At 37.2% G+C, this 22,570-nt stretch overlaps 1 protein-coding gene across 2 annotated transcripts in view; it reads right to left on the reverse strand.

Moving 5' to 3' along the window:
- The window catches only part of EPC1 (enhancer of polycomb homolog 1 (Drosophila)), a 24,546-nt gene extending 2,196 nt beyond the window's left edge, over positions 1 to 22,350 (reverse strand). The window contains exons 1-13 of one of the 2 annotated variants that reach the window (XM_010006976.1): positions 22,197 to 22,350; positions 20,317 to 20,462; positions 20,023 to 20,229; positions 19,502 to 19,650; positions 18,025 to 18,181; positions 16,562 to 16,738; positions 16,369 to 16,458; positions 16,135 to 16,283; positions 14,530 to 14,882; positions 1,503 to 1,621; positions 1,335 to 1,421; positions 553 to 694; positions 75 to 441 (exon numbers count right to left, since the gene is read on the reverse strand). In XM_010006976.1, coding sequence (XP_010005278.1) covers positions 75 to 441; positions 553 to 694; positions 1,335 to 1,421; positions 1,503 to 1,621; positions 14,530 to 14,882; positions 16,135 to 16,283; positions 16,369 to 16,458; positions 16,562 to 16,738; positions 18,025 to 18,181; positions 19,502 to 19,650; positions 20,023 to 20,229; positions 20,317 to 20,462; positions 22,197 to 22,296 — 2,243 coding nt within the window. In that variant the 5' untranslated portion in view covers positions 22,297 to 22,350. The remainder of the gene's footprint in view (positions 1 to 74; positions 442 to 552; positions 695 to 1,334; positions 1,422 to 1,502; positions 1,622 to 14,529; positions 14,883 to 16,134; positions 16,284 to 16,368; positions 16,459 to 16,561; positions 16,739 to 18,024; positions 18,182 to 19,501; positions 19,651 to 20,022; positions 20,230 to 20,316; positions 20,463 to 22,196) is intronic. The other variant, XM_010006977.1, reaches the window with a different exon arrangement.
- Between the last annotated feature and the right edge of the window lie 220 nt (positions 22,351 to 22,570).

The following is a 22,570-nucleotide window of genomic DNA, read 5'->3' on the forward strand; positions in this document are numbered from 1 at the left end:
TTGTCTTATCTAATACAATTTTTTCAATGTATTTATTAAAAAAAATAAAGTCTGGAAAACATAAGCAAACATACCTTGGAACTGCATCCACAGAGGATGAAGCTGGAACCTTGGGCACCTGACAATTTGTTGCTGCAGCCAGCTTTAAGGCAGATGATGGAACAGCACTTAAAGTCCTAGGTATATGTCGTGCATTGAGTGTGGTAATAGAGTTTACAGTGGCAACTGATGAGGGTACAGTTAATCGGATGTTGTTCCCAATCAGAACCTGAGTTGTTGCAGAATTGGCAGCAGTTACTTGGTGACTCAGTGCACTGTGGGAACTTGAAGTCTGCGTTATATTTGAAGGCTGTAACAAGGCTGAACCTGCTGTTGATGATGAACTTGTATGGACAAGTGCTGTAGGTGTAGTACTACTGAGGTGTAAGCCCTTGTACACTCCTGCAAAAGAGACGTAACATAGTAAGCTCATTTTTCGGAAAATACTCCAGACAGACACATCTCCACTGTAAATATCAAGACACGATCAAATTCTGTCAAACAGCTGCATACCTGAGGCTTGAAGAATGCCATTCACCCCAATTCCAAGCACCACATCATCCTTCATTTTGAATCCCATAAGTTGTTCCGATGTAACCAAAGCTGAAGCAGCAAATTGAGCACTAACAGAATCCAGTGTCTTGGAAACAAAACCCTAAAAAGACCAGTGGTGGTAAATATATGTGATTGAGCCTTCCAGAAGTTAGTACTCTCCCCGTTTTAAAGCTACACGCAAACTAGTAAAACAAAAATCAATACATGTCAATCATAACTGTGGCCCAGTCATTCTCTCAGACCAAACTGTCAGCATTTCATACAACTAGTTAAAATCTGAACCATGATTATTTCCCATGCACTTTTAGTTCCATTGTAACAACAGAGAAGAAAATCCCCACAACTATTTAAAACAGAAAAAAACCTTATTTCCGAAGTTCTATGGAACAATACTGTTTCACAGGTCAACTTATTTTCATGATATTCCAAACCCAGTTCAGAGACTCAGAGATTCAGATTGCAAACAACTTCTGAACCTTTTTTATGCCTGTCACCACTGAAATCACTATATGTTTATGAATATTAAGACACTTCCACAGACGTATGGAGGGCATTTTTAGGAGTTTGATTTAGTCATTAACTAAAAATCCTGCTGTAAAATTCCCCCACTATCAAGAGGATAAGGACATGGCTGGAGATTTCTGCAATTCATATTTCTAAGGCTTTGAAAATTTCAATAATTGACTGACCCATCTTTTTTTTTGTTAAGAGGGAGCAGAGGCAATGCCTGCCACACTCACCTGCAGTGTCCCTTCTAAACACTTTACAGAATGGCTATGATGTAGATTCAGGCGAAAGCCACTTTCCTGTTGGTTAGTTTCAAGGTTCTATGGCAACAGTTGACAATTAGAGATGAACCCTGGTGGGAAACAATGAGGGATAAATCATAGCACAGACAAATCCCTCACCTGTGACGTGTTGGCAGAGGAATTACTATTTGCTTGCTGTTGATGAATTTGTGCAAGCTGCTGTTTCTGCATTAGTGCCAGTTGCTGTTGATGTTGCTGGTATTGTTCGGCTGTAAATGCTGAACAAAATATAAAACGAGAAATACTATCAAAATACGTAGGTGTTGTGTATATAAACACATCTATTTTATAATCCTTAAAATAAAATAAAACACACCACAGCAAGTTCATAAGAGCCTTAATACACCTTTATGGCAAAAAGGCTATCATACTCCTAGAATTTTTGTTCAAATTAAGCCTTCCCTTTTAAAGCTGTTCTTTAGTATACAGGCTTTAATTACACCGCTGCCTTTAGCTCAACATACCAAAAAGGGAGGAGGCAAATGGAACCAAAACACAATCAAAATCATCAAAAACTCTCTAACAGCTGATTAAAAAGAATTACAGAGAGTAATGGCATCACTGCTTTCACTCCATGAAACTACAGTATCTGCATTATTAGTAAAGTAGGTTTACATGCAAAACTTGGGAACTGCATGCTTTCAGCCCTCACATACAGCATTCTGAAGGTAGTGAGCACCTAACAATTAAGATTTATGTTTAAATTTAGTTTAAAACATTAAATTTGGTATGCTTATAACTGTGCAGGCTCTCATAGCACACTGTTTCGTTGTTTTTAATGACACATGTACAAATAATTCCACCAGTACAGAATTTGATAGAACTACAGCCTTCTCTCCAAAATCTTTGAAAGGTGACCCAGCAGTCAGGGCATCACAGGTAAAATAGAATTTTATCCAACTTGTATCCAGAACTGATACAAAGGAGCATTATTTGTACAGATTCACAAGAGGATGCTCAATGGTGCAGGGGTGAGGGGAATCATTAGCTCACTGATAAAACTTAGCAAAATGTTAGAACTGGGTTTTTTTTTAAATTTATATTCCTAAAATAAAAGGAAGTCTCATATTTAATTTTAAAACTGAATTGAGGCTGTAGCATGAATCCAGTCTAGGATACACCTTTTGGATTTTTTCTTTAACTATTGTTCTCTGTGGAGAACAGCCTGTTTTCTCCCCCCACACAAGACTGATCAAATGCCTTTTAAGGCAGCAGAGGCCTTTAGCTGATTATACCCAGCAAACAAGACCTCCCCATTCAAGGGCAAGAAGGCAAAACAACAGTTGTGATACAAGGCAGGAAAAACGGACAACAAATGGGCTGCCCCTAATAGTTACCACCCTGACTTTGCACCCGTGAATGCTACTTGGCTCTGGGCCTTACACTATGCATACTTCTAGAGTACAGGAAGCTGCACTTTTTGCCAAGTTTGCTACTGTTTGGTAAAAAATTACCACCATATTTGAAACATGTTCATGAACTGCATTTTTTTTTCTTTATCTTCTCCTTCAGGCTTGCTCACCTGAAGAGAATCTGCTTTTGTCAAACTACTATCATCTCCTGCTGCCCGATGTAACAGGATTGTACCTTATGTATAAACTTGAACAATTCAATACAAGTGGGTAACCAAAGTAAGAATTAAATATTTGGAAGTAACCAGAATAAATACTGCTGAGTGTGCATTTTCCCAGTGCACACTCCAGATTTCCCACCCTAAATTTTTATTTATTTTAAACATTGTTCCAAATCCTTCTGTTTTGAACTGGAAATAGCACTAAATTAGTACCAGCACCTTGATATCTGAGCACTTGAAGTTATATATGTTTTTTCAGCTGTTATGTTAAAGTTACTCTTTTTTTTTTGAAGTAATGTTATTCAGCAAGTGGGGATGTACCACTTGCTTACATTACAGTTAAATCTCACTTCAACTTACTTCATTTATTCAATATTTTAAAGTTATTCCTAGATTAGCAGCTTAGTAGGAACACCATTCATAAATACTTACTGGAAAAAACAAACTACAATACATAGACCAAATATTCAGGAGTAGACTATTTGTATTTTAATTCTATATATATAAACCAAATGCCCATTAGATATTTTTAAACTGTCACCACACACGGAAGTTAGAGCAAGAAAGCTTTAGCACACAAAGATTAACATGTAGAAAGCTGGACAGCAGTAGCAGAGGGAGAAAAATGGATGTACTGTTCCAGTATTTATGGGTATTTAATTTGTATTGATCAGTTAGTAGCCACTTACTAAATGTTTTTTTAAAACCCCTAAAATACATAATTGGTAAAGTTTAGCCAACATTGGTAAAGTTCAGCACCAACAGTATTGAAGGTTCCATGTATTCATGGATTAACAAGGTATTTTGTTTTACAATATGACACTGTAAATATATTGCTGAGGAACAGGTTGCATAAGTGATGTCAATCACAGAATCTTAGGGGTTGGAAGGGACCTCAAAAGACCATCCAGTCCAACCCCCCTGCCAGAGCAGGATCACCCAGAGCACATCACACAGGAACGCGTCCAGGCGGGTTTTGAATGTCTCCAGTGAAGGAGACTCCACCACCTCCCTGGGCAGCCTGTTCCAGTGCTCTGTCACTCTCACAGTAAAGAAGTTTTTTCTGACATTTACGTGGAACCTTCTATGTTCCAGTTTGCACCCATTGCCCCTTGTCCCATCACTGAATAACACTGAAAAAAGCCTGGGTCCGTCCTCCTGACACTCGCCTTTAATGTATTTATAAACATTGATGAGGTCGCCCCTCGGTCTCCTCCAAGCTAAAGAGACCCAGCTCCCTCAGTCTTTCCTCATAAGGGAGATGTTCCACTCCCTTCATCATCTTTGTGGCTGTATGCTGGACTCTTTCAAGCAGTTCCCTGTCTTCCTTGAACTGAGGGGCCCAATAAAGAAAACCTGTGAACTAACAAAAGAGGAAAACGGGGCAATAAAGGGTATATTATACCACCATCTTTGACTGAATTAAGATTAGTAATTCCACTATATTAACTATCTCACTTTTGTCCATTTAAGTAAAATTTATTAATATTTCAATTTTCAATCCTTGAGTATATTTGACATTTTAGCTATAAGAGTTGTAATAAGTGCAGTCACCTATGTTGGTTTAACCAACTCCAAATAGAATATACTGTTTTTCCAAAAGAAAACCAAGATTACTGAGACAACGTGTGTTTGTTTAGGAAAGCCATTACCCAGGACAGTCCTTAAGTCCTCCCCATTCTTTCTGGAAGCAACTTTTAGAAGAACTATCTTTTTCAAATTGTGCATCAGTATATTTCTTTTAAAATAGTCTGCGACCCTTACAGCTGTAAGGTTTCTCACCACTCTGAAAGCACATACAGCTGCCAAAGACATAAGAACCCCACTATGACCACCACCATCATATATATTCAAACTACTTCTGTTACTTCTGCTCAAGTATCCTAACACAAATGTCACCTTGAAAATGCAATGGAAATGGTTATTTACCTGTCGTATCTGCAAAGACATTCAATAACTCAACTGACACTCAAAAGACAGGTTTTTTTCATGTTTTCAATTCAGGTTAAAGCCTTCAGCAAAGTTTTTGCTGCTTCCCATACTAAAGGTAAAAGCCTACTAGTTTTCAAAATACTATTTAGAACACTATCAGAGATTTACCGTGAGATTCTGAATTAATCTGTTTCATCCAGTTTAGAAACACAACACTGCCCATAAAGGACTGCTGCAAGCTACAGCCTTCTCAAATAATCTGATGATTAGTGTGCCTTTTGCATTCCACAGTATATCCAGATATGCTCACAGAATCGTATGATATGATATCATGTACCAAGGTTACAGATCACAAATAAGCTAGCTTGCTCTCCCCACTCCAAGCTAAAGAAACACTACAATGAAAGTTCTATTAAAAAAATTACTTCTGAGAACTATCTAAAACAAAATCAATCATTACTTCTTTTGAAAACCTGAAAACTAGGATAGCATACTTCATTCCTCTCCTGTTAAAAGCTATCATGTATTTTGCTCACCATCAGTAGCTTTCTTCCCCTCCTGCTCTCAAAGTACAGTCTGCATCACCCTTTAACTGAAAAAATAAGCCTACTGATTGTGAGATGCAAGTTGCTTCTGATAATTATCACTCTCATACACAAAGAAAATGTTTGTATGTACTTTACATGAAAGCACTGCCACCCGTTTAACCTTACATACTAATTTTCTGTGGAACACAACCGTGACTCGAAATGAGGAGGCTGAGGAAATCACAGGTTCAGCACAGTTAAATCACGGGTGTGGAAACTGTCTGTGCCTCTATATCTGCAGGCACAGTCCTAAACTTCTCAAAGAGATTGTCTAAATTCAACTGTCTTTTTTTTAAAAAGCAATTCAGGTAGAATGGACTGCAGACCACAGAAACACAGCTGCTATTAATGGGTTAATTCTATGGCTTGCAGAGGATATATTTTTATTGCCTGCAATGCTGGCCCAGGTGCAATTGCACCTATGATGCCAAGATTATTATCTTCTCAACATCACTTTTTCTAGAAAAAAAGTAACTGTGTCCCTAAGAACTTCCTTCAAAAAATTTTTATTACCTCTTCTCATTTTTATTTTAAAGAAGAGAAAGGGCACAGCTGAAAAACTTTCATCCATGTCAGAGAAAAACAGTAAATGTAGAAGTAGCAAAAATGAATGTCATTTTCTTGTGTGTCATACACTGGTCTTTATCTGCCTGGCAAAAAACAGCAGGCAAGAAACCAGCTAAGACCTTTTTTGTACACTTAAATCAGCAACCATGTTTCTGGAAACTCAGAATAGCGTTGCTACGCTAAGTTACATATTCTTGATTATTACTGTACAGCTTCAAGGCTTCAGTTTTGGTTTTTTTTACTAAACAAATTAGCAAAGCAACAGACAACTGAACAACAGCTCCAAGTTAATAAAAGGAACAAAACGTCACATTCAGAGTTTAAGAAAACACATGAAATTTTACAACATATTATTGCTTCAGCAGCGCTAGACAGGAGTGCAGTGTTTACAGACTCTTCTCAAACAGCATGCTAGGGCCACAGTGGTCATAGTTCCACCTTATGATAATGACTATTTAATACTGTAGAATTTACTGAATTGGACAGTGACAAAACATCCAGTTTCATTCACTACACAGAATCCAGTGAGGACTGGAGGTGGGAATATCTCAACCACCACTACTAATACACTACAGAATACCTTAACTGTCTTTCACAGCTAACAACTGTACCTTCCCTCAAAACTTCTACATACTTTCCAAGACACTTTCCATGATTTATGCAAGTCACCCGACTCCTTAATTTAACCTAATCTAACTCCTTTTCAAACCTTAAACATTAGGAACCTTTAAGACACAGTCCTATCTGGAGTTACACACATCACAAATGGTTGTCAGAAAACGGGCAGCTCAAGTCTTGCTGAGAGACTAAGCTACATGAATGCTTCTTACTCATTTGTTTGCAGCATAATGTTCTGAATTGGAACAATTAAGGCTGAGTATGCTTCTAAATTGTTCCTGTAAAATTCCAAATTGAGTTGTAACATTTCAGCTGAGACAACCTTCTGGATTTTAAGGCAGTGCATCATGTTATGCCGTTACCTTCTTCACTGAACAGCTTGAGAAAATGCAGGCACCTATCTTGCTACTGTATTAGTGCTGTACTTTGGCAGCAACTAAGAGAAATGTTTTCCAGCTGACAGGATGCAAAAAGGAATGGAAGGTAGATGAAAAGCTTCAGGACTTTGCAGCTATGAACACAAAGAAACAAACATTGTGCCTTACAGACTGATGGACAGGATAAATGACTGCTTAGTATCTCTCCTCAGTGACAGCCACAACTTGTGCAGTAAGTTAACCTTTTAACACTCTACAGTGGTTCTCTATGCCAATTTATGACTATAAGCAAGAAGCTTATAATTTTTGGTATACTTGCATACCAATTTTCCCCTCAAATTAAGTCATTAACTAATACCTTCCAATTAGACTATTCTGCTTGCTTGTCTACCAAACTCTGTGGAGAGCTGATCCTCACTCAACAGGTGGTGTTTTCCAGAGTACAGATTAACAGTGATGCTGTCAGTGGACTTCTCAAAGATTCAGTTCTCAGCAGTTTTATACTGCAAAATAAAACAGTCTTAACTAGTTCTACCGTGGCATTTAATGTGTACTAGCCTTACAATGCTGCAACTTACATTTAGCTTCTCTGAAAACCCAAGTCCTCCCCAGAAGCGGCCAAAAATCAGCGAGGAAGGGGACTAGATGTGGAATCTGCATGAACAGAGTGGTCTTTGTATGGTAAACAGCCACAGCCTTCCCTCCTGACTGCTGCTGCAAGGTCTACTGTGAAGTAACTCACTAATTGTTACTCTGTTTCCCTAAAGTAGAAAAACATTGACTTAAAAAAAAATTGACCACAAGACCCAGTTTCCTAAAAACCAAGAAGCATACCCTGGAAAGCAGAAAATGCACGTGGAAACTCCTGTCCCTCTACTGGTTTACTGACAGATGCTCAATAGATTCGGCAGCGAAACCAATCAAACTTTGTGGAGTGAACACAATGACCTATCCAGGTAAACATATTTTTTAAAATAAACTAAAAAAAATTAATAAATTAATACCAAGAGACTTAAACTGCTTAATTAAACCTTTCAGCAAATGCTTCAGTCCTATTAAAGATCTAAAGAATCAGCTATGTATACTAAGAGTAACTCTAAGAGTAACTTATAAAGCAGTTGCTTCATAACATCAAGTAAAATATCTGTTCTCAAGAGCAGAAATCTTATTTCAGGAGGTAAACAGAAGCATTAAGATTATACTGTGTTCAAAGAACCTGCCTAGAAATCCACTAGATTCCCTGATCCTTCCAGCTGAGGTGATGGCCATTCAAAAGGCAGTTTCCACCAGGTAAAAGAAGATGACACAACTAAAGCTTCTAACTGAGAAATTCCGTAAACTACGTAACTGCTAATGTGAGTGGAAAGATGATATATCATATTACACTGTTTTCTCAAGGGGAATACATGACATCACCACATCCCTCCTGTATAAGAGAACAATTAGTGGTTACTAATGCCAAAGTGCATGCAAAGCAAACATCATTCACGATACTAAGTAATCCAGAACATCACATTTTTTATCACTATCTTATGAGAGATGTTATCTGGCTTACGTTGCCTGGTTAAAGATTTTCTACTGTATACCAAGTTCTCACCAGTGAATTCAGAAGATTGGAGAGACTTAGAGCCATCAGTGTGATTTAGTATTTGATGCACCAGGCCCAAAGATGTTTCACTTTCTGAAAAGAAGTTCAAGATTGATTTTACTTAAACATGGCATTATTAGACATTATAAGAACATGAAACATTATGCCCCTAATTAGTACTAAAACAGCCTTCTATTTCAGCCCAACAGAACTTAAGCTCTAACAGAACTAACTTAAGTTCTGATTCCTAACATTAGAACTCTAGACTTAGAAATGATACACTAGATATAAGACCTATATATGCACTCCCTACTGGGTAGTGGAAGACAGAATAATTAATAAGGATTTTTCCTAGCCGTAACATGAAAGCTAAAAACACTTGCTATGCATTTACATATGTCTGCCCATCATTCTTAATAGGAGTTTCCACTGAAAATTCCCAGGCCAGCTGGAGAACACACAGCTTACTCTGCAGTTATAAACGTGACTACCCTTGCATGAGATGCATAGAAAATGTAAGTTTACACAGGCGCAAAGATTCAGCACTTTGGAGCAAAGTATAACGCCTGTTTGGCCGAACCTGGATGAGAAAGTCTAGTATAACGATAGTCTCAAAGTCTCCTGAAAGGCTCAGATGTTTTAAGTATTGTCTTTTCCCCATCCCCAGACCAAAGAGGCTTCTTTCAAGATTTCCTCCTTCAACTAAGCCTAGGGCATGCCATAAATATGTTACTCCCAATGCCATTGTTTCTTCAACTAGGATCTCAACAACTTGGCCACAGATGGCCCAAGACCTTAAAGTTCCAATGATAACAGAAAATGACCATTACAAATATCAGTATTTTTCATGACCAAGTTTATCCTGCAGTGTGAAAGTAAGCATTTGCAAAGGGAAAACAGTAAGACAGCAGTGTTGAGGCTACTGCAGATACAAAGACTAACTAAAAAGATCTAAACACAGCCAGTGACAGAATGAAAGCAATGGAAAGGTAAGACAAGTCTACTCTCCAAGAGGAACTGCCACAAGGTTTGAGGAGCTTCTTCCTGCTTCTTTCCAGGGCAGGGGTACCTGAAGACAAGTGTCAGTTATTCTTAAATGAGAATATGAAAAAACAGTACAGATCTATCAACCAACATCACAAATTTGGAAATGGAAATGCCAAGCACACATCTGGGAAATGAAAGCATAGTTCACCATCCTGCTGGAGCAAATGTACAGACTTGCTTTTAAAAAGCAGCTTAAGCGGCGCAAAAAAAAGCATCCGAGTGTAATGGAAAATGTGTTATTTCTATGAACTCCCACAGAAAAAGTTACTGAACTGCAAAGCACAGATTGCAGCACAATCTAAATCTCTAGTTTACGGAAGAAAAAATGCAAGGTAAGCTACTCTGGATTCTTTGCCTATATTCTGGATGAGTGCAAGTTTTTTTATGTACAGTAAGGTCTACAAATCCAAACATTGTAACTCTTTAAGAATTTTCAGTAAGGTTTCTGCTGGAATACTTTTCTTCTTCTGAAAGAAAGAACTGTAAATTTAGTGACTAGACTCTAGTTAACTGCCAGCTTCTTTAGTCTTGACAGCTCGTGAACTTTCTTTTCAAAGTGAGCCAGCTTCTGGATGAAGAAGGCAGAAAAATACAGAATGCAAGATGATTGCCTGATCTTACTGTGAAACCTGAAAACCAGTGCTCAAAATTTTCTCTAATGCTTACTATCTCTGATCTGTCTCCTAAACTCAAGGCTGCAAGAGAACTAACACATGCTGAGCAGTTTTAAATGTTGCAAACTTCTGATTACTAGATGCAAGCATCAAAAAAACATGAAATTCAAATATTTAACAGCAAGTGTCCAGCAGAAAGCACAACCTCACTATAATGTGATACTGTTCAACGACTCATTTGCCCAGCAGAAATAGATCAATTAATCTAAACCAGAAAGACCAATTTCCTAGGACACAAACATTTCAGATGACTACATGTGCCCACTGTCCACTCCAGACTTAAGACACAAGCTCCATCTCAGAAGATCATGATTCAGAAACTTGGAGAGTGTCAGCAATACAAGCGATTTTGATGCATTTTGTTCAGTGAACAGTTTCCCCACTGAACAAATTATTCCTCCAGAAGAATCATGCTTTTTACACACCTGCCTGTTTTTTAGTGGTGTTCGGCAGAACACATGCCTGAAAATCCTTGAATCATCTTCTGCAAGATGGCAAAGTGTGATCTTTTTCCAAAATCTTCATTTTATGGCTTAAGCGACCCTGGCACAGTGTTGGACACCTATAAGAGGAACTAGAGAGAGAGGGTCCTTAGGACCCTGAAAGACCCAGGAGGGTCAGAACAGTGAAGGGTCAGTATTTCTCCCACTTCCTGCCATACTCTTATAGAAAAGCCAGGATACCCAGAAGCTCAGCCCCTTTTCCTCCTGTGCCTTCTTCCTTGTGGCTGCTCCTGCTCCGAGATTCTGCAGTTTGCCACATGCTCTCCAGAATCCAACTCCATTGGGTGCTGGGAGGAGCTGTGGAACCCTCTCTTGAAGCTGTCTTGCCACAAGGGACTCTCACTCCCCTACTCCTGCAATCAGCAAGATTGGTTTTATACATATCTGTATCCAAGTTAAATATCTGTTCTTTCCCCCACGTTACTCCCTTCTTCTGTGTTATAGTAAATTTGTTCCAGTTTCAATTTCCAACTCTTAAGTCTCTCTTCCTTATTCCCCTTCTGTCTTCCCTTGGGAGGGTTGAGGGGGGTAAAAGGGAGCAATTCTGCCTCTGGCTTGTGGTTCATTCTATTTAAACCAGGACATTTCAGGAAGATGAAAAGGAACCACCCTTTTCAAAAGTGATGCTTCTTCTCTTGGCCATTTGATCCTGCTGCCAAAGTCTATCCTTCAGCATGTGACAATTCCAGTACAAGCCCCATTTTCAAGTAACTTGTAACGGATTTGCACATTATTTTCAGACCTCCCTTCTCAGTTTACACACAAAATCTCAATGCAACAACTTCATATTCCACACATCTTTCATGGAGGGCACGCTGAAAGCCAGGACCAGAGAAGCTGCATTTTTTCAGGGCTAAGCCCACTCATCATGCTTGGTATGTCACAGCATATCTTTTGTAACATGCCCTCGTATTAATGGAAGGCCTGAGATACCATCTCAATTTTACGTCTTTGCTGGACATGTATAACAGACTTGAAAAGCAACATTTTCCACAGGTGATTTTCTACATCAGCAACATGTTGTCTGGATCATTTGAAGTGGAAAAAGCTCATACTCTGAATTTCTTTAATATATAAACAGACAAAACTTATGTGATGGTGCACAATAAACACAGCGATATGACCACCTCTGCCAGGCACTAGAGCATGCCAGGGTGAGCTTCATCTTAAAGATAAGCAATATAGTTTGATCACAATTCACAATAGCAGCAAAAGAATAAAAGCATTTTTAAACACTAAGATGCATTTTTAAGTGTTTTCTGGTAAAAAGACCTACTGCCATTTCTAAAAAGAGAAGAGAAACAAACCTAAAAAGTCCATACCCAAAAGAAACTGCCAACCCTAAAGACAACTAAGACACTCTATGGGGTTTTAAATCTGCAGTAATGACTATCAGAAAACCTTCAGTAAATGTTAAGATACCTGATATTCTTTACAGCATCTGCTACAGAAAGTAAGAAGACAACTCAGCAGCTGCAGTCACTGACATGCACCTTTGAAGAAATCAGTCTCCCATGTACCAAACACACAAACACACCTGTAATCTGCATAAAGAATCTTCAAGAAACTGAAGACCCACTAGAAAACAGAATGGCACCAAGATCAACGAGACAGTATGCTCATTTCAAACATCTACACCTAAACAGATGACCATCATTATACCACATATGCACAAACTCATGCACACGTACAAGGCTACAATAATACCAATTAGGATTATTTGTAATTATTTGGCTACAACTGGTTATATTAATAACAAGTGCTATTCAATGACTGGTAACTAATTTAAAGTATCTCTACGAATTCGGGTTTTATTATTTCATTTGTGTATCAAACTGAAAAAAAAAAAAAAGAATCTAAACTCTGCAACATTTAAATCTGGAAAACCTCAGAACACTAACTTATATATTTTACACAGATAAGAAACCATCTGAACAGAATTCCAAGCACAGGTGAATGGAACATACTAGGTACCTATACATATATATTACTTTCCCACAGGCTTCAAAATACAACCACACAATTAAAACCTTGTACAGAAATAATCTCTATAAATAACAATTGCGTTTAATTCCTAAGTTATGTAAATAAGTATCTTAATTATCTAAGAAAAAAAGGTTCTATGGGTGTGTGTATTTATTTACACACACACACATACAGACATACACTTTCAACTCAGCCAATTTTTAAAGTCTATGTGATTTTCAGACCTAATGTATTGCCTATTAATACTTTATAGTATTAAGATATTCTGTTTATCACACAAGTTTTGTTTTCACACTAGTAACCTGACTACAATTTTATCACAGTTCAGACTGGCCACCAGCCAGGGCTCTCATTCAGTTCTGGACTTGGTTTACTGATTTGAAACGTTGGAGGGGCAGAATTTAAACACCAAAAGTCATACTTAGATCACAAACCAGAAGAACCACCAATTTTAACCTTAATTAATTTCTAGCAAGAGTACTCAGAAAAAAGAGCGGGGGATGGGGCTAAGGACCTACTATAGGATGGGATGCAGAGGAAGCATGAAATAAAGCAGCAGAACAAAGCTGCCCACACTAAGGCTAAAAATGCAAGGAAGATTTTTAAGAAAATAAATCAAACAGGTGGTACAGGGAGAAAAGGTACAAAATACAATAAAAACTAAAAGCATTAAATTCATTTGATATGAGTCTAACACTTTTTTGAGCAAATCTCCACAACACCCCACAATCTGGGGAGTTTATCAGGTATATATAATTCTCCCCACTCTACTCCTACAATATGCAGGTTTTTAAAATTTATTTCCAAAGCCATACTTCAAAATGGCAAGGAAAACATGATTCCAGAAATTCCTTACAAAACGGTGAACTTTTAGAGTTATTTCTTCATACAAAAAAAACATGTCACTTTACTGTCTGTAAAAAGATGAAATTTCATGTACTGACTAATGAGAAGCCAACAGTTATTTAAGCTACATTCTAACTATGTAAATACCAGTCTTCCAATGTGAAGAACCCAATATAAAGAGCAATGCTACCATTAATATTCCAATTAAAAAAACACTACCATACCCTGTTTTCTTAGAGTTGGGTCAATTCTGTAATTCAGGTTCTATAAGATGTAATTTGTCTCTTGCTGACAGGATGTGGAGGTGATTAGTGTGAAAATTTTGTCATGTATGAGCAGATGCATCAGTAGGTGAGGGCTGGGTATTTTTTGGATAGGAAAGGGCCTTTTAAGTAAGTTCAACTAAGAATTCACAACATGCCAGGATCTTAAAATGCAAATATTTTAAACATTTCCCACCACACCATGTACTAGAAAAAAAATCTGGAATGTTAGTATTTATATGAACATTTCAACTAATTATTTTTTTTTTTTAAATTCATGTCTTCAGAGTCAACATAAATTCTACACAATACTGGTTTCTAAATCTTTGTATTTCTAAATCCTAATTACATACCAAGATAGCATTTGCATAAATTTGAGATGCAGTACACTATTGCTAGCAATAAATACTAATAAACATCCTATATAGCGAAGAACAAGATAAAGACGATGGGCTGTTACCATCAAAATAGACCATGATGTAAAGTACAGATGCCCTAGCAATAGTCTGGATTTTCTGAGCCAAATTTAAAGTTTCTAGAAGCAAGTTTGTCAAAGCAAACATACCGAAGTGTGCTGAACCACTGCTACTTTTACTTTGTATAGAGGTACTGCATGTCTGGGTCCCGGGTTGTGCTGTGCCTGTTCGATTTATGCCCCTGTATAATTTCCTACAGGAGAGTTCATCATTGTCACTGTCATGTAGGGATGGTGTCCGAGGCCTAAAATGCCGCCATCTACATGATTTGATATTGACAAGTATCTGACTGAGGTCTTTTGAGAAAGATTTGTCCGAGGTATTTGTTTCTGAGGTATTGGCAAATTGACTGATTGAAGAGTGTTGTGATGAGGAAAACATTTCCAAATCCAGCTGATGAAGTGTATTATCGTAGTCCGAATGCGCTCTGTCTAGCAGCACCCTAAAAACAGGAAACCAAAGCAGTATTATACAGTAGCAAAAAAATACCAAGAAAGTCACTGGTTTGCTCTGGCTGCTTGGGGACAACAAAGAGATAGAAGAAACTACACAAAACTCTTCTAGAAGAGACAATCCCTCCCCCCAGCAAGAGAAATAATGCATGACTACGTATCATTTTACAATAAGTAGTATGTTTGAGTTTCTCTTCACATGTATATTCTTTTACTGTTTGAACAGCTCATGTACATAATCATGCATATATTAAGACACTGCAACAGCATATATACATTTTTAAAGCAGGTTGGAAGGTAAGAGCTCCATAATGCAAAGAAAAAAAAATAGTAGAGAATAAAATTGTTTAAGTAACTAAAAAGTTATCCAGATGCTCTCTTACTGAAGTAACTTTAGTTCAAGAGCCTTACTGCCATATATATACTGAACATACCTACAACTATCTCAGTGAAGTGGGGATGGATGTCATACATTAACTTCCAAATCCCCTTTCAAAATCCCAATCTTCAGCTCCCATTCTGATTTTGCTGATAAGCCAGTCTGACTTGTTCATATATGAAGAGATGCTAAGAATTAATCTTAAAGCCAAATCCTGTTACCTTTTTTTTAAAGTTAATACCAACATACTATTTTCTTAGAGACATCTAACACTAAAGAAATACCATGTATACACTGCACAATTTAGAAACTGTTTTCAATAAAGATGCTTAGAAGCAAAATGCCTGAAGCCCTCAATTCTTTGATATTTTTGACAATTTTGAAATTTAACTTATTATTGCATGTAAGTATTCCTCCCAAAATTCTCCTCTACAATTGGCTAATCACCAAATACAGTCCAAGCTCAGAAAAGCATTTTCCAAAATATGCAATTTTTGCTATTTTAAAATACTACTATTTGAAGACAACTACACAAATCATGGAAATGCAAACCAATCACAATTTAATATACACCTACTTCCACCTCAGAACTTGGGAGTGCCAGTAACAAAATAACCCTGAGAAACATTTAAAAAACCCCAAAAAGTATTAAAGCAGCTTCTACTATGGCAAAACAAAAAAAAGGAGACAACAACCAGCTATAGAAACTTGTATCAAATGGAAATATTTACAAAGTCATTCTCTCTGATGTCTCCATTTTTGAGGTGATTGAGTATTTTTTAACTTTACTCTTTATATCTTACAAATTTTTATTTTTTATTTGTTCTTAGAAATAACAGGCACAATTACATACTACCACTCACCTTCCACCACGGCCGACCCGTCTTCGTGCAAACCCGATGCACCTCTGGGGTACAGTGAGGGTGGTTAAGCAGTATCTGTAACGCACATCTCCTAATCTTCCCTCTGTAGGGCTACTCCATGGCCAGTTGCCAGGTTGGTCTAAATGAGGCTTAAAATAATTTAAAACAGTTAAACACTAGATGTTTTACCACAATGATGCTCTCTCTTATGATACATAAGGAAATTATACTTACAGCATAGTACTGACAGCCTGCTTTCCTACGGAAGGCAAAAGGACCATCAGGATCATTTTCTTCCTCAGCCTCCGAAGAACCAGACAAAACCTTTAGAGAGGATAGGGATGTATGAGGAGACATATTAGTAAATTCCTTAGTTTTACTTCTATTCTGTCCCCAAGCACAGCATAGAAGGTGTGCTAGGTCCTACCTGGGAAAGAGGTTCTTCATCTGAGCTAGGAAAATCATACTGATTCAAATCTTTAGCATTAAAGACTGGCAGTGCAGCAGGACTTGTCTGTTGAGGAGTAGCAGCAGCAGATGAAGGTAAGACTTTTGGCTTCTTCTCATACTTTCTTTTGGGTCTAATAACATCAGGTTTATCTTGCTGCAAAAAAGCAGTGCACATATACACACACAAATTAGACTAAATCAGTTTTTAAAAACTCCTGTGTAAGCAAGCTAAGAAGTTATCCCGTCTGTCCACCATTTTTATAGTAAAACAGGCAGTCATTTAATGGAAAACTGCATTTCATTTCCAGTAACCAAAATGTTTAACAGACAAGGTGAAATCAAGCACTATTTCCTCAATCTGTGCTAGATAAAACACTAGCAGTTAATAAAATAGTACTACTTTGGAGAACTAGACCAAAATAAATACAATTGTCTCCATGAGGCATCTTTTCTATTTTCTAACAATTTAAATATGCATTTATGCAGTGTTGGGGAATTATTAAGTACCAATCAATGCTTTAAACACAAAAATACAAGTTAGATTTCTCAAAGACACCTAGAACCTCAGAAAATCCTCTAAAAATGAAACTTATTTTCCCATACCATGCAAAGTCAACTGTTAAGTGCATTTCCCAAGAAACAGGTTGCTTTCAAGCTGGAAGATACTGCATTGAACTAATAGAGGAGTACACTTCAGTCATCTCAATGACAATGCTCTACTTATCAAAACAAGTATTCACTCATTCAAACCACCTTGTCAGTTTCAGAATAGCCTTTGGGTATCCTTCAGTTATAAGAAGTCTGCTTAAAATTCCAATTACGCCTCTGCATTTCTCCCGTGTTACCTGACCTATCTAATATGCTCAGTTGTTGGCACTATAGCTATGCTTTGTATGACACAAAATCAAAGCCAAGAGGAAAGAAAGTGCTGGTCAGCTGTCAAAATTAAATTAGATTTGATACTTTAACATAAAACAAACCACAGATATACATTAGACTGGGAACATCAGTGAATCGTATTAAGGATCATCTAAACTCACAAAAAACAATCATCCAGATTAAAGTAACTACATACAGATTTTACCGCATTAGTCCTATTTTTGTCCAGTATCCAGGTAATAAATATTTGTTCAGCATATCCAAACTTTATGGGCAGTATCAGAGAAAAATGTTTGTATCCTCCAGAATAAGAACACAATTGCATGTATCCCTTTGTCTGTATTCATCAATACTTCCTTTATTTCTGCCTTGAGAAATGCCTCATGCAGCAGTCTGTATGTTATTCTCATAATTCCAACAGGACAGAGCATTTTTTTCCAGTTATAGCTGTGCTAGTCTATTTCCAGTTCCAAACAGCTTCCCCCCTCCTCCCATTATAAAATGTTGGATCTTGCATAAGTAACAGCATGAACCAGTAACTTGGTTACTGATATTACTCACTTTAACTTTATATTCTTTCAGTTCCATAGCTTCTTGGTGTTTAAAAGGGCTGCTGTTAGTCACAGGAATGATGGGAATAGAATAGGTAGGTTTAATTGGCTGCCGCTGTGCCATGACCTCAGACATGATCTCTCCACTGTAGTCACCCAAATTATACCTGAAATTAGAATAATATTTTTTTATTTGCTGGAATGTTGCCATCTATGTCTGGTAAAAAAATGCACAACACAGAGAAACAGACTTGTTTTGTGACACTTGCACCTTGGGAAAAAGGGATATCCAGGACAACAGGAAGAAGTACATAAGATATTATTCCAGAGAAAGGGACTAATAACACGGAAACCTCACTGTGATGATTAATGCTGACAAATAAAGAACAAGGATAACTGCCCTGTATAGCCTGCATAACATTTCCAAAAGATAACATGGTAAAGAAAAGAAGCAGAAACTAGAAGTAAAGGAGAGGCTTTCCCCCCTTCTCACTCGGGACAGGTATAATTTCAAAGCATGAATTAATCATTCAAGAGGTTTTAAACAATGCGGCAGAGTGCCTTATATATACATTAATCTCCCTCCTTTTTGTTATGGAATATTGTCACAACAAGCAGATCCATGAAACTTCTTACATTTCAAGTCCTGTGGGAAGTGCTGAGTTGAAATGCAGTCTTCCATTCTGAGAGAGGCATTAGAGTCTTTCATTTATTCAACAACTTACTTTGTTTTAAAAGCTACTGGAAAATCTTTGATATTTCTCCCCTATTTCTACTGAAAACAGTCAGTGCTTGAGAAAGTGCTCCTATAGAGACATTTGACTTGTCTGCCTAAGAAGCCTGACTAAAAAGTTAGCTTTAGAGCTTCAAAATACTGACTCAAAACATTCATTTTTTCAAACATGGATGTAATTCTCAACCTAAAGAACACACTGCAAATGTGATTCTCAGTTGACAGGGAAAGTGACAGTTGACAGAGCAGAGCATTTGGTCTTCAGCACAGCCGACAAACAGGATGTTAAAAGAAGCACTACTGGATCACTCACAGAACAACATACTATACTGCATGAAATGCTTATTTATGTTCCTCAAGGGTATTAGATCAAGCTCTGCTAAAAAAGAACAGCAGTAATGAAGAAAAAGGATGACTGGAAATGGCCTGGGTTTTCATTAAGCTATGCATTTAACATGAATTCCGAAATGAATTTACCTGAAACCTATTTCTCCTTGTGTATAATATATAGAATATATACATACATTTGAATACACAAACACATGTAGCAAAATAATGTAGATTAGGATGATGGGTCACTTTACCATAGTAAATGACTTCTTAATTTTATTTTGCTAACCACAGTCATGTGATATAAACGTGAAAGAGTCTGAAGACTCATTTTAAAAATTTCTCACTGTTTTAAAGCATTTGTGGGAATCAGAATACATGGTAGGTCCCAAAGCTTCTGCAGCAAATTTTCAATAAACATTACCTCTTTTCCATAATTTCCAGTGTTAAATGCAGTAACTCCCTCTTGCTTTTTTCCCTCCTCTTTATCATCTCCAGGATGGTCACTGCACGACTCAGATCTCGGCGCAGCTTAAGCATCTTCTCGTAAGATGCTTCATCATTCTTCCGATTCTGTAGATACACAGTGTATATGTTGCCTCACATAACTTTAAATAATCTGAATTAAAGATCTAAATATTTAAACATATATTTCTAAAAATTACTAGCTAAAATAAAGAGAAGCATGTGCATGCCATCAATAAGCTACAGCTTACCAACACTGTAAGTAGGTTTAGCAGTATATTAAGTGAAAAAATAAACTTAGACTCAATAGCTTTTCTAAAGTAACTTCTTTTTATGTTCTATCCTTGCAAATGAAACAAAAAAAAACACCCCAACTTTTACTGTTTTATACTACATAGGAGAAATGCTTCTTTATAAAAGCTCTGTTTTGAGAGGGAGAGAATTAAGAGAGAAAGCAGAGGGAGGTACTGATCTACTTACTTTCCGTGTCTGCATCTTTTCTGTTCGTCTTCTAAAAGCAACATAAGGATCATTTGTACTAGAACCATCTCGCTTCTCTTGTTTCACTGCTGGGATAAGAGAGGGACCTCGACAGTTTTTCCTCTTTTTAATCCAGTACTCATACACTTCTCTGATCAATTCATCATCTTCTTTCAACAACAGCTTGGCCTCTTGCAGGCTGACTGGCTAAAAGTAAAAAACCCAGCATGTCACTTTCATATAGCAATGTACAGAGTACTTATTTCAAATTCTTTATGCAAAGTACCATTGTACCTGCTGACCGCTGCCCTTTTCTAGTCTGTCTATCATCTCCTCAAATTGCAAAGGAGAAATGTCCATTCTTTTCTTCAACTTATTCACAAAGATCTCATCTTCCGAATCCAAGTCATAATCTGGCTGCTCAGCATCCAAACTAAAAGCTAAGAGAAACAATGAAAAGTGAAAAGTTATTTTTTTTTACGAAAATGTTTTATTCTAATAGCAGTGTACCCACCAGATTCTTCTGAAGACAAAACAAAAATTATTTCTTTGAATGTGGAAGTAACAGTACTTCGAAGTTATATCTATTTTGTTCTTGAAAAAAAATTACACTTAAAAAAAAAAAATCAGGAATAAAAATTGATACCTATTTGACTGCACTTTTGTTAACCAATGAAAACTCACTAGCGGTCAAGCCAGCTAGTGGCTTTCAACCTCATTGTTTTTAGTAAAGAAATTTTTAGATTGGTCAAAATTTTCAACTCTGTCCAGTATTCTGCAGCTTGAACTACTAATAATCCAATACATAAGATTTCAGCCCAGATGCACTTTAAAGGTACTTCTACATAAGTACATGCAGACTCTATTACACTGACTTATGCACATTCTCATCAACATTTTGTGTGATGTAAATGAGTCAGACTGGCCAATCATCTATCCTATGTAGCAAGGGATCTTCAAATGTAAGTAATTTTTTTCTGTATTCAAACAACTGCTATTTTCCACAATATCCTACAAAAGTGCAGGATTCTGTGTTCAAAACTGTATCTCCATACTTCTCATGCCTCACTCAAGTTGTTTGAATTCTAAGAGACAGATCTCCTCCCATATACACAAATGGAAAGACACTGTGAAAACACTGCTTGCTTCTAATAAGTAGGCAGCATACAACGCAGCTGAAAATCACTATTTCAGGTGTTACACCAGCAGATAAGAAGAAAGCAAAAGTGTAACCTTAATATCAGCACGGAAGACTGCTACTGTTAGTCTCTTCATTTGCTTAGGAGCATAGCAACATACTCTAATCTACCTCATCTTCCATCTGTCCTAGGGAAGGTGTCCCTGCTTACTGAAGGGGGGGCGGTATAAGATGACCTTTAAAAGTCCCTTCCAACCCAAACTATTCTATGATTGCAAAACTTTAAGCCATCACTGAAGCTCCAACTGACATAGAAGTCTAACATTTAACCAAAATTAATTAGGCATAAGACCTATTTACATAATCGTTACTGCTTTCTGAACTCTACTAATTATACTGTGTAGCAGAACTCTGCAACAGATAATTGTTTTTTTAATGTTTTCAAAAGTTACGTGAAGTAACATGATACTTGCATCAAGAATCACATCCATACAAAACAGCTTCTATCTTCCAACAAAAACCCAACACATTTTCAAGTAATCAATGATATCAAAAAACACCTACTTTTAGATGTAGAATAATTCCATCCAGGCATAGGCAAATACTACTTCTAACACCATTTCTGCTTGGTTTCTCAATCCAGTCTACTGCAATTTTATCCTGGTTAAGCTTCAGATGACAGGTATAACTATTATATATTCTCCTCTTCAAATAGAGTTGTGTCTGTCCTTGCTAATGAACCCAAGTTTCCCTGCAACTACTCAGTGTTACAGATGGCAGAAACAGGCCTTTGAGATTGCTATATCTCAAGTATTAAGGTTCAGACATGGACTTCAGGACACCTTTCTACTGCTTGATCTAGAACTGAATACACCTCCTCAGCAAGAAGTAGGTATTCCTTTACATGTTGCAAAAACTTAATTCTCATCAGTCAGTTTTGATGTAAGCTCAACAGCCATTTAAGAGTAATCTCTTGAGCTACTAGTAAACTGAAGTTGTCCGTGCAGGCTTCCAAGGAATGAATTACTTGACTTACGCTGTATGTGAATCAGCTGCTTTGGCATTTTAAATTCTCCAGGATAGATAGATTCATAGTATGCAATATTGCTTTCTGCTTCTGGAACCGGTATAACCATGTTATCCCTCTTCTCTCCATATACTTGTTGTGCTGAGATAGCCCGTTGGAGATGATGTTCCTATAAACAAAAAATAGTCAAGATGAAAACGTGAGAAAATACTTCCAGAGCTCAGACTTTTAAAAGTTGAAATAAGTCTGTTTGGTTGCAAATACTCTCATTCCAAATCCCCAAGACCAGACCTTATGAATCGATATTGCAGACTTGACCCAAAATTAACTCCATAAACTAGAACTTTCCAGTAGGTGGCGCTGGCCCTCTTACACAAACACAA

This window comes from Chaetura pelagica, unplaced genomic scaffold, assembly GCF_000747805.2.
Source record: "Chaetura pelagica isolate M959 unplaced genomic scaffold, ChaPel_1.0 scaffold17, whole genome shotgun sequence".
Lineage (NCBI taxonomy): Eukaryota > Metazoa > Chordata > Aves > Apodiformes > Apodidae > Chaetura > Chaetura pelagica.